We start from the raw sequence: 13,264 nt of genomic DNA on the forward strand, positions 1-13,264 counted from the left end.
TCTTGTTCACTTTACATTAAGAATGTTTTTGGAGGATGTGAAAGTAATCTAGAAGAGAAGAGGCAGACTGATTCATCATAGAATGGTTTGGGTTGGAAGGGATCTCAAAGACCATCTTGTTCCAAATCCCTGCCATGGGCAGGAACACCTTCCACTAGACCGGATTGCTCCATCCAACCTGGCCTTGAACTTCCAGGGATGGGCATCCACAGCTTCTCTGGGCAACCTGTTCCAGTGCCTCACTGACCTCACAGTAAAGAATTTCCCACTCATGTCCAGCCTCTCATCCACCAGTACCCCCATGTCCTTCTCGGCAGAGCTGCTCTCAATCTGTTCATCCCCCAGACTGTGTTGTTACTGGGGCTTGTCCCGATCCAGGTGCTGCACTTCACACTTGGTCTTGTTAAACTTCATGAGATTCCCATGGGCCCATTTCTTGAGCTTGTCCAGGTCCCTCTGGATGGCATCCCATCCCTCAGGTGTGACAACCTTCCCACTCAGCTTGGTGTCATGCAAATTTGATGGGGGTGCACTTGATCCCTTTGTCTATGTTATTAATGTAGATACTAAATAACACTGGTCCCAACACAGATCCCTGAAGGGCACCATTGATGTCCATCAGGACTGAGACACTAACCGATACATTCTGGATGCAACTGTCCAAACACTTTCTTATCCATCTAACAGTCCATTAATCAAATCCAGCTCGTTCCCATTTAGAGAGAGGCATGTTGTGGGGGACTGTGTCAAAGGTTCTACAGAGGTCCAGATAAATGACATCTGTAGCCTTTTCCTTTGTCACTCCATTGTAGAAAGCCACTAGGTTGGTCAGGCAGGACTTGCCCTTAGTAAAGCCTTCCTGGCTGTTCCAAATGACCTCCCTATCCTCCCTGTGCCTCAGCACAGCTTCCAGGAGGATCTGTTCCATGATCTTCCCAGGCGCAGAGGTGAGGCTGACAGACAAGTTGTTCCCAGGTCCTCCTTTCTACCCTTCTTTAGGATAGGTACTATGTTTCCCTTTGCTAGTCTCCTGGGACTTCATCTGACTGCCATTACTTTTCAAATATCATGGAGAGTGGCTTGGCAACTAAATCCACTAATTCCCCTCAGGACTCTGTGTTGCAGCCCATCAGGTCCCAGAGACTTGTTTATATTCAGGTTCCTCAAGTGGTCATGAACCTGACCTTTACTTACAGTAGGAGGGACTTTGGTGGTGTGGGAAGAGAGATTGCCATTGAAGACTGGCAAAACAGTTGTTCAGTACCTCAACCTTCTCCTCATCTGTTGTTATCAGCATTGTTTTTCAGCAGGGAACACGTTCTTTGACCTTCCTTTTCTGGTTAACATACTTGTAGATGCCCTTCTTGTTATTTTTTACATTCCTTGCCAGGTTCAGTTCCAGCTTCACCTTGGCTTTCCTTCCCCCATCCCTACACAACTGTACTTCATTCCTATAGTCTTCCCAGGTTACCTGTCCTTGTTTCCATGCCTGTGCATGTGCTTCTTTCTCTTTAGTTTGACCAGCAGTTCCTTACCCAGCCATGCTGGTCTCTTGTTTTCCTTGACCAATTTCTTGCTCCTGGGAATTGCTAGCTCTTGTGCTGTGTGGAAGACTTCACTAAAGATCTGCCAGCTCTGTTCTGCTCTGTTGTCCCTGAGGGCAGTCTCCCAGGGGACCCTATTGACTATCTCCTTAAAAAGCTGAAAGTTTGCTTTCCTAAGGTTCAGGAGCCTAATTTTACTCTTAATCTGACTCATATCCCTCAGAAATGGAGCTCCACCAAGGCATGATCACTGTAGCCCAGGTTGCCTCCAGTCTTATGTCCCTGATTAGCTTGCTTGCATTGGTGACCAACAGATCCAGTATCACATCCTCTCTGGTAGACCTGTCTATTACCTGGCTCAGGAATCATAAAGTAGAATCATCAAGGTTGGAAGAAACCTTTAAGATCATCAAGTACAACTATCAGTGCAGCACTACCACTGCAATACCAACACCACTAAAGCACAACATCCAGTGCCAGATCCATTTGTCTCTCAAGCAGCTACAGGCATGGTGACTCCACCACCTCCCTGAGCAACCTATTCCAATGCCTGACCAGCCTGATCATGAAAATTTTTTTTCAAATATCCAATCCGAATCTCCCCTGTCTCAGCTTAAAGCCATTACTTCCTCTCAAGACTAAACAAATCCAGCTCTCTTGGGCTGTTCCTTGTAAGACACATTTTCTAGACCTTTCATGAGCCTAGTTGTGCTTCTCTGGACGTGCTCCAGCGCCTCAAAGTGAGGCACTCTGAACTGAACACAGTACTTGGGGTATGGCCTCACCAATGCTGAGTACAGGGGGGTTCCCTTGTCCTGCTGGCTACACTATTCTTGGTGCAGGCCAAGATGCCATTGGCCTTCTTGGCTACCTGGACATACTGCTGGCTCGTATTCAGCCAGCTGTCAACCAGCACCCCCAAGGCCCTTTCTGCTGAACAGCTCCTTCCTTAGCCTGTACTGCTGCATTGGGTTGTTGTGACCCAAGTGCAGGACTCAGCACTTTGCCTTATTGAACCTCATGCAGTCGTCCTTAGCCCACTGATTGTCTGTCCAGGTCTCTCTGCAGAGCCTTCCTACCCTTGAGTAGATCAACACCTGCACCCAACTTAGTGTCACTGGCAAGTTTACTGCATTCAATCCCTACATCCAGATCATCAGTAAGGAGGTTAAACAGGACCAGCCACAAAACTGAGCCTTGGGAAAACCACTAGCAACTGACTTCCAACAGGATTTAGCTCCATTCACCACAACTCTCTGGGCCCAGCCATTCAGCCAAGTTTTAACCAGCAAAGAGCCCACCCATCCAAGCTTGCAAGCAGCCAGTTTTTCTAGGAGGATGGTGGGGGAAATAGTGTCAAAGGCTTTACTGAAGTCCAGGTAGATGACATCCACAGCTTTTCTCTCATCTACTAAGTGAATCACTTCGTCATAGAAAGAGATCAGGCTGGTCAAGCAGGGCTTTCCTTTTGTAAATCCATTTTGGCTGGGCTTGATCCTCTAGTTGTCCTGCATGTGCCATGCAATGGCACTCTGGATGATAACCTTGCCTGGAACCGAGGCTGATGGGCCTGTTGTTCCCCAGATCATCCTTCCGACCATTCTTGCAGATGGATGTTACATTTGCTAGTTTCTGGTCAGCTGGAACTTCATCAGTTTACCAGCACAGCTTTTAGATTATTGAGGGTGGTTTGGCAAGGTCTTTCACCAGTTCCCTCATAACTCTGGGGTAGATCCCATCTGGGCCCATAGATTTGTGAGTGTTTAATTCGCATAGCAGGTCACTAACCATCTCTATGGGGGCTTCATTCAGCTCCCCGTCACCAACTTCCAGCACTGGGACCTGGGTACTCTGAAGACAGCTGGTCTTGATAGTAAAGACTGAGACAAAGAAGACATTAGGTATCTCTGCCTTTTCCTCATCCCCTGTCACTACTCTCTGCATTTAACAAATGATGAAGACCCTCCTTTTGCTGCCAATGTATTTATAGAAGCTTTTTTTGTTGTCTTAAACTCTAGTGGCTAAATCAAGTTCTAGTTGGGCTTTGGCCCCTCTAATCTTCTTACTACATGACCTTGCTACATCCTTATAATTCTCCCAAGTTACCTGACCCTCCGCCTAGAGATGATAGCTTCTCTTTTTCACCCCAAGTTCTCTATTTAACCAGGCTGGTTAAGAAGTTATCCTCCATGCATTCCAGGAATCTCCTGGATTGCCTACAGCTCACCCTGCTACTTTCCCAGCAGATGTCAGGGGGGTTGAAGTCCCCCAGCAGGACAAAAGCCTGCAAGTGCGATTCTTCCTGGATTTGGATCAACAAGGCTTCATCTCTAGGTTCCGCTTGATCAGGCAGCCTAGCCTGTAGTAGACACACTTCAAGAATAATGGGCTGTAGTTCTCAAAAGGAGTACTTGGAAGAGAGAGTCTCTTTGTTCCCAGGTGTTGTTGTGGATCTGCTGAAAGAACCAGAAGGTTCACTGTGTGAAGACAAAAGTGACTATACTGGATGTTTCCTTCTTCAAAACATAGAACTCACATCTGTAAGAAATGCATGTGGCTAATGGACTGCTTAGGAAAATAGGACATAGCCAGGGAACAGCTGCACTAAGCAACTTGCTCCCCTAGAGAAATTTCAAATGTAATGGAGAAAAAGTTGTTCACAGCAAATGCTGTTTCCTACTCCCCTGCATGGTCTGTGGCTCTCTACCCCTCCACTCACAAAGCTCACAGCATTTTCCTGATTAAACAGTGCCAGCAGGGCTGCCAGCTTGATTGACTTCACATGGAAAAGGTCCAGATAGAAAATGACCCTTTCAGCACAGAGCTGGCATCTGCAGAATAGCTCATGTTTTAGTGGCATTTGTCGTGGCCACTAAAATATGGTCCCAGTTCCTCTTCACTTTGCATTATGAAATGGAAATATTTATATGGGAAATTGTTACTTCCTATAACACTTGTGTAGGGGGGAAGTAATTGGGTTTATTTGGGTTTTTTTACTTCATTGACCATTAGAATTTAGAGAAAATCTCACTGACTTTTTAACATGAGGCTAAATCTAAGTAAACTTCCTGGTTTCTGTGAGCTGCATCTTGCACTTGCTTTTTTTCCCCTTCTAAGAAGAAAGTAACAATATTTATCAAAAACATTTATGCCATTGAGGAATCCAGAGAAATGCAGGAAATGCAGTATGAACACATAATGCATGTACTAATACTTTATTTGTCTTTGTGTGTGTGGATTTGATGGCCAAAAAGGAAGAGGCCCCAAGGGCTCCTTAGTATGCAATTAATATTTTGGCTGGAAAAGCAGCAGATTGTTTCAGTATGCTTACATGTTATGACATCATATTCCAGTAAAATTATAATGAACAGAATTTTTGTTTGTCTCTGTGGCAAACCAAAATGAGTTTTCTAATTGTCAACAGACCTTGGTGATTTATTTAATTATAGTGGCGCCCACTCACACCAACTTAGTTAAAGTCTGTCAGCATTTCTGTTATGAACCCCTGTTTTTAGGGGTTTATAACTAGTTGTAAATATTTACTCATTGCTGAAACTTGACATTCAAGGTCACAGTCACAGAGCAAATACCCTTTTTCAGGTTGACTGTTCTAGTGGTATTAGCTAAAAAGTAGATTTCTGCTGCTGTGAACTTAGAGGGAATAAAGGGAACCTGCTTTCCAGACCTCCTATTTGAAGGATCTTTTTAAGAATCTTAAATGTCCAGAAGAGCCAGATGAAAATGAGCTGGTTTTTATAGGTTATATGTGACTTATTGTGTATTATCTGTTATCATGCTTCGTTTTCTTCCAATTGAATGTATCATTTCACGTGCCCTTTTGTTGTCTTCTAGTCTTACTTAGTCATTTGGCTGTGTTGGTCAGCTTGTGTTCTGAGGAGTGTGCCAGTATCACCTGAAAATTTCTTTCACGTAAGAATTTTCTCCGGGGAAAATCCTAACATTTGTAGCTGCCATGTAGGATGCAGGGAGATGCATATTTTTAAAATGAAGAAAATCTAAAAACTTTCAGAGACCTAAGGAGTCCATATGTGAGGCGTTACTGTTTGAAATCCTGCCTGTTTCAGTTCTGTGGCTGAACAGAGTGACAGAGGACTGAGGAGTGCAGAGCTGACATGCAGATGTACTTGAGATGGAAAATACTGTGCTGATATGTTATTGCATAATAATAATAATAGCAAATTCTGTATAAATATTCCAAAGATTGCTAATGCTTTCAGCCCTTTCTAATAACTCATATATAGTATACTGGGAAGGTTTGTTAATGACCAGTGGCAGATACATAATTTTACCTTTCCATGGGCTTGTTCCTTACATGAGTGTACATTTTCAGGATGCAGAATCATTCATTATTAAAACTCAGTTTAATTGTCACACTGTACTTTCAGACTGTAATACTATGATTGCTTTTGAGACTTTTGTTAATACAGTCTCTGTCCTCACCACTGAAAAGAGGAGGATGTTGTTTCCTTTGACATGCTTCTCGTTGTAGAGAAGCCAATATCCTCACAGATTTAGTTCCTTTTCTGAGGATTTCAGGTGTTCCTTTGCACTTTCCTGGCAATGCTCATATTATCAGTGCTCTGTTACAACTCTGCTTGAGGACAAGGAGAGCAAGAAAAATTTAAACAAAACCATGTAAAAGCCTAATCATTCTGGCAATGCCAAAGAGCTGCATGAGGCTCTAGAGCCACAGGCTGAATATCATTTTTCCTTATTATCACATAAATAGCTCCCTAAACACTCTTAAAAAGAAAAAGGTGAGGAGGGGAGAGGGAAAAAGAGAAAGCCTGTTGTGGGATTTGAGTTTATAAAGTGGATTAAGTTCATGTGCTTTCCTCCTTTGCATGCAGTAGAGAGAAAGGTAGGTCTAGGAACTCAACAGGAAACAGGAACTTCTGATGGATATTGTATTTTCCCTAAATTTAGGTAGTTGCTAACAGCACTACCACATTTCTTTCCATTTAAAGAGGATTGTGAAGTAATGAGGTGGGACATGCTATCAAGGTGCCTACTGCTTTTGCATGACACAGTTTGTCTTGTGCTAAGCAGCAGCCAACACATGCAGCCATTTCCAGTTCTACATCTTCTGGAATGGTGGAAAGATTCCTGGGAACTCTTTGAGGAACTGGAGGGTACCTGTTGCTGTGGGGAAAAGATAACTACAGGAGGCTGTGGCTTCTAGCAAGCTCTAGCAGCTGCCAGTAAGCTCTGTCAACTACTCCTGGTCAAAAGCTGCACTGAGCTTTCCTTCCAGTCATCTCCTGATTAGAGAGGGTCAAGCACCTCCTCAGCAGGTAAAAGCACATGTAAGTGTAGGGCCTAGAGCACTGCTCCTAGAGACAACCAGCAGATTGCACAGCAGTGGATGCAGAAGGGAGTCAGAAACTCTGCTGAGGATGGGGTGTGTGCTCAGCAGTGCTGGTGATGCACCACCTGGCACAGTTCCTAGCACCATCTGGAGCAGCTCTCCTGGTGCATCAGAGACCTTGAGTCAGAGCTGGCTCCAGAGCTCTAGCTAGGCTGTAGAGACAGTGGTCTTGTCTGCAGGAGGTGTGCATTGTCAGAGGATTTGTGTTACCGAGTAAAGAAGATGCAGGAAGATGTCAGCAAACTGTGCTGACATCACTAAAACAAATGAGGAAGAGATCAATTGGATTGTCTCTAAGATCCTGCAAGTACAAGAGCATGAATTCTCAGCCATACCAAAGCAGGAGCAGGGAGAGTCAGTGCTGATTGGGCTGGTAAGCTAGGAGGGAGTCCTGCGATGGCAAAGGCTGGAAGCTGGTCATTTTTGGCATTGGAAGGAAGACTTCTGTTCCATCTGCAAATCTGCAACAATTTCAGTGCCAAGTGTTTGAATTCCATTAGGCATTTAGGAACTTTCTAATAGTTTTCCAGAAAGTGTGGTCCAACACTATAACAGGTTGTCCAGAGATGTTGTGGTATCTTCGTCCTGGGAGACCTCCATGATACCTTGGACACTGCCTGGACAAGACAATGTAACTTCAGATCTTGACCATATTCTGTGTGCTGCATTGGACCGGATAACCTCCAGAAGCCTTTCCAGCAGGAGTTATTATATAATTTAATGAAAATGTTACATAAGCAAAAGCATTTCCAGGTCTTAATAATTCTCTGTAAGTGTGTTAAACTGTGAACAAGAGGGCAAAGTAAATACCCGCTTTTTGCTTGTCGTAAAGGCAACTTAGCTCACTCCTCCAAGGCCCTATAGCCAGAGGCATGTTGGAGCCAGTGTTATGTTTGGCTCATTCCATATAAATTTATTTTTAGAATTAGGCACAAAGTTCAGGGACACTGAGGCCAGAGTACTTATTCACACTTGTTTGGGTTTGAAGTGTGCTGCTCTCTGGTAACTTTTTATTTTGTTTTACAGTTGAAACAACTGGGTTACAATTATTAATGAAAATTCAGAATGTCTTCATACAAAAAAGTCACCATCCATGTTCACAGATGAAAGTGGAGAGAGCACACTTTAAAAAGGATCCTTTAAGAGGAATAAGGAAAATGTAGTACTTTGTTCTAATGAATCTAGTACTTTGAGTAAATCTAGTTCTGTTGTCATGGACCTTGTTTTTGTCCATGCTTTTGGAATCCTGGAATCCTGGGCTTTTTTACATTGCTATAAAATATGAACAAAAGAAGTAAGGATCCATTTCTGCTAGGTATATTCTCTGTCATCTGGCTTTTGTTGAGCCTTAGAGCTGAGCTATGATGACAGGTTTCACATGAGTAACCTCACAATCCTTCTTCCTCTGTACCACTTGTCTGTGGGACAGTTGTGTCCCAGGCAGGGCTTCCACTGGAGTTTTTGGTTCTCCTTAGGTTTCATTTCCTCAAGACTCAAACCAAGAAGAGAGAAGAGCTGGGCTGTTGGACTGATAAATAGTAGAGCTCCTTGCAGAGGACAAATGTAGGTGAAGAGCTGGTTTGCACATAGGAGCTGCTGTCAGAGTTACCAACTGCCTTGCTGAGGAACAGCCCATGCATTTGAGTGCTGGGTCTTATTCTGGTAGAAAAGATAATGTTTTATTCCCAAGTACTACTCTATTTTACATTAAATGGATGGGTAAAATTCCTAACTTGTATTGTTGTTTTCTTTTCATTACTTCCTTCAAGGTATCACTGCCCAGTGCCTAAAATTTTCTATGTCCAGTTAACTGTTGGCAACAGTGAGTTTTTTGGTGAAGGAAAGACTCGACAAGCTGCTAGACATAATGCTGCAATGAAGGCCCTTCAAGCTCTTCAGAATGAGCCTATTCCAGAAAAATTACCTCAGGTTTGTGCTTCAGGAAACTTTTTTTTTAAAATAACTTGCTTTCTCTCTGCTATGTCTTTAAGTGGTATATATTGCTGCTTAAAAATTAAAATGTTGTGTCATATTTTAAAAAATATTGAACAGAAAAATTATTCTCAGAATAGTCTTTCTAAGTTGAAAGGAAAAATATAGTAACATTTCCTAGTCAAAGAAACCAAGTACTTGCAAGACCTCTGGGAGCAGTTGAAGACCACTTGGGATTCTGTAGGTTCTCAATAGCAGATGTGTGTTGATAGGAGACTAATTGAATCCTCAGTCAAGTAAAACTCTGTGGCTTGGTTATGCTGAGGTTAAGGGGCACTGGTTGCAGGTTAGTCATGAGAAACATCTCTTTCACTTCATGGGTTAGAGCTATAGGTGCCTGGAGAAGGCTGGAGGTATCACTTTGCTGAGATCATGATGGAAGGAGTGCAAAGTGTTGCACTGTGTGGACCTGACTGTAGCTCTCCAGAGAACTGGAGGCTGGTTGAAATAGAGTTTAAGAGCTTCATGGTGCTAAGGTTCAGGCTCCTTCCTGCTGCAAGCCATGGGAAGTGCACACTGGGCTGCTGGCACACCCTGGTGGGATGTGCTCTAACCGTGGGACACGGTCCATCTTAGTAAAACTGTTATTTCCTTCAGCAAAACTGACCAGCTTGGTTATCTATGGAAGATGATTGATTCATCACTCCTCAAACATGGGGCGTGGATCAGAGCCAATACACATCATATTCTGGCTGGCCTCAATTACATTGTGAGGTTGAGCTTCTTTCATGCCCAGTCACTGACACTGTGCTCCTGGGGAGCAAGGACAGACCTGCTGGTACCCGTCTAGTAATCCCAGTAGTAACTCAGTGAACTTGACTGGAATGGGATCCATGGAATATAGCACAGTAGTTACTTACATAGGTCTATCTTTTGGCCTTCATGGCCATCCTTAATGCAGCCTTCTGCATATTCTTCTTCCATTTCAAGCTATCCTTTTTTCCTTTTATTAGAAAAAACTTAGTTAAGGATAAAATCTTTTATCCGTGTTAAACCACTGAAAAGGAGTATTGCCATCTTAATACTTGATTGCACAAATGTGTAGAGGAGCATAAGGTGAGAAGAAGCAAGAAGCAATGAGCCAACAGGGCAGGGCTGCTGGTGAATGTGAACCTGCTTTCACAAAAGAGCTATTGTGTGTCTGCCAAAGCACCTCTGCTGTCTTGTAGATGTGAGGCTAAGAAAGGCCCTACAATTAAAGTGTCAGTTGTGGGAATGAGGATCAAATTTAAATCCAAAGTGCCTGAGACACTCCTGAACATATTTTATCTTCCTTAGGGAAGTCAAATGACTAAGGCTTGAAACTTTATTGCTCAGTACTAAGGTCTAAGCCTTGATTCTCCCTTTTCTTCACTCACAGTTAGGTTCTCTACTATGTTTGGTGGAAAAATATGCAGGGAGTTAAATTGTAAGGGCAGAAGGGACAATGAGGGGTTTTCTGGATGGATGTGTTTGTATTAATCATGAAATTTTAAACTGTAATTTCTAATTTAGACTATACAAATCTGGTTAAACTAGAGTACAGCAGAAAACCTAAACATTCTTGACTTGAAGGCTTGCTGACAGTCCAGTGGGCATTATATTATGTAAATTATGCCAGTGTTTAATTATTCTCCATTTCAAAGATAACTTGTGAGGTATTTCTTTTAGAATTCACTTAGCTTCATTTTCTATTTAGTTGGTATTTTCTTATCTTTGCTAAATGTAACCAACAGATATCAAAAATCTCTCCCACATATACATTTAAAGATTATTTTTAAGTATTTTTGAATCTTTTTATAGAACTGATTTTCATAGTGTCTCAGTGCAAAGGTTTTTTTTCTAATCAGTAGTTCATTCTTGTGGCTTTTTTTTGGTCAGCTTTGTAGATTATCAGTGTCCTTTGTAAACCACGAACTTAATTGAATACAATACCAAGTAATATTCTCACTAAGGTTTTTCACAAAAGAGTAGTACCCCATTCTTTATATCCCCATTTCTTTTTTACTTTCAAATATTATCCTTTTAACTCTGCTGATCTTTCTCAGTGAACCTAAGCAATGCTTTGCCTGTCCTGTAAGTAATGACCTGCATTCTTGATTTCAGTGGTACATTTCATTATATGAAATGAGCTAGAGGTCCTACATAATTTCATTGTAACTACCCTTGTTATTGTTTTTCACAGCACTCTTTTTTTTTTCTTTCTCTGGAGGTTCTATAAACTTTGTAACTTTTTTTTTTTTGTATTTAGCTCCAGATCAATATCAGGCACATAAATGGCTTTTTTTAAACTCAAAATTTTGCAACAATTTCATGAGACAAAAAGTGTTCCATGTCTGCATGCTGTAGCTGAGTGCTGGATTTTTGGCCCTGTGTTGTCTTAAAGATTAATATATTAGGAGTTGAAAAATGGTAGATAAAAGATTGATCAATTTCATTTTAATGTGAAGAACCTCTGCTTTTTAAATGTTGTTTTATAACTGTGGTATCTGGATTTTGTAGCTATGCTGGTGGCTGAAGATTTAGATCAGACTTTGTTATGTAAGATGGGAGCTCTGCAGGAATCCACCTAATTCAGCCCAAGTGTCTTTGATGTTTACCTCCACTAATAAAAAATTAGGAGCCTGGCCAAAGTTACATGGTTGTTGAGAGATCCCAGTTTGAAGTATTTCAGAGCTTTGCAGTTTGAAAGTAAGTAGATGGAAGTGAAGCCTCTGAGAATTAAGGAAATGTGGCCTGGGGCACAAACACCAAAGGCAGTGGTTGCAAAAGGCAGTAACTCTGACTGCTCCCTGCGCTGATGGTTGTCTGAGAGAATTCAGATTTACCTGAAGAGTAAAGCAAAGCTGAATTTTAGGCAGAATAATGTTTCATGTGCCTTTTGTTTTTTTATCTCTTTGCCTCTCTGTTTGTTATGTTCCTATGGATAAATAAATACTGTTCTGTGTTGAGCAAGCTGTTCTCTGTCACTACCTTTTCACACTGGTCATAACTCCCAGAGGGAAGTTGATGGAGGGGCCGTTAACCAGCTGGACCTGCTGAGGACACCTGTAACCTGGTGACCCAGTCAAAGTGTGGGGGTGATTGACTGAATTTCTTCTGAGAGGAGTACAATCTTCTGTACTTTCCAAGAAGTACAGATTTCTTCCTTGCTTAGAAGGGGTACCCACAGAGAGACTGAGAAACAGGTCAAAGGATCTGTTTGATCCTCATATTTGACACAACAAGTGTGTACTGAGACAATTGTTATCCATGTCATTAATAAGACTAACATCTACAGACATTATTTTGCCATCTATAATTAATTTATGAATTACTCTATGTGTTCCTTTTTTATGAAGCATAAGTGCAATATATATATGGCTTCAGTCAGCAGGTGTCTGACAATGTGCTGCTGAGATGGATGTAAAAATGCTGATTTACAGCCTGACAGGAGAATTCAAAAGTCTTTGAGAAACTGGGGGGAAAAAAGAATATTATATTGTGTTGGTCTTCTAAGAAATGTAGTATGATTATGTATGCCTTATTTTCAGAATGGAGAAACAGGAAAAGAATCAGAAGAGGATAAAGATGCAAACAAATCTGAGATCAGCGTAGTGTTTGAAATTGCTTTGAAGCGCAATATACCTGTCAGTTTTGAGGTATGTGTTACATTTTTTTCTGTTACATATTTACCTTGCTAATAAAGTATTTAAAAAAAAGTACCACTAAAACTCAACGCAGTTAATATTCATATAAGATAAATATGACTTCAATATTAATGGAAATTATAAAAAAAAATCGTCAGTGTATCAGAGTCTAAGACAATGACTTTTTACTGTTAAAGCAGATGCTCTTTCAGAAATTTTTAGAGATCTAATATTTGGTTGCGAACAGTTGGGTGGCAGAAAGACAGTTGAACCATCTTCTGTATAGGGCTGTGGGGCTAGAATCCATAGCCACACTCAATCTGATTTGAAATAATCTTCAAAAGAGTTAGCCAAAGTCTTTGCTTTAACTGTAGGCATCCATATGCTAGAAAAGTTCCCATTGAAACATTTTGCCTCCAGTGTGCTGTTTTCAGAAAGTCATGAGTATCTTCCACTCTGATTCTGTTTCGCTTATCTATTTCTACTTAAGCTTTCACGAGTTTTTTCGTTTGTTTCACATGATTTTATCTATGAACCCACTTTTGACACCTTTGTTTACCTGAAGTAATAAAGAGCATTTGGAATAGCTCCAATGCTATCAGTGAAGTAACTATGGGAGAATGAGTGATACTAACAGGAATTTTTTTCTGATGAGAAAGTTCTTACAAAACCTTGTTGTAACAATCTAATGTTGTTGTGGTAGGAAGCACCAGATTTTCAAGCTGGTTTGT

At 41.5% G+C, this 13,264-nt stretch overlaps 1 protein-coding gene across 7 annotated transcripts in view; it reads left to right on the plus strand.

Moving 5' to 3' along the window:
* The window catches only part of STAU2 (staufen double-stranded RNA binding protein 2), a 170,026-nt gene that overhangs the window by 42,494 nt on the left and 114,268 nt on the right, over positions 1-13,264 (plus strand). For all 7 annotated transcript variants that reach the window (XM_017731218.1, XM_008631370.2, XM_008631373.2 and 4 more), the window contains 2 exons: positions 8,703-8,862; positions 12,438-12,545. In XM_017731218.1, coding sequence (XP_017586707.1) covers positions 8,703-8,862; positions 12,438-12,545 — 268 coding nt within the window. The remainder of the gene's footprint in view (positions 1-8,702; positions 8,863-12,437; positions 12,546-13,264) is intronic.

Source organism: Corvus brachyrhynchos, unplaced genomic scaffold (genome assembly GCF_000691975.1).
Source record: "Corvus brachyrhynchos isolate BGI_N302 unplaced genomic scaffold, ASM69197v1 scaffold633, whole genome shotgun sequence".
Taxonomy (NCBI): Eukaryota; Metazoa; Chordata; class Aves; order Passeriformes; family Corvidae; genus Corvus; species Corvus brachyrhynchos.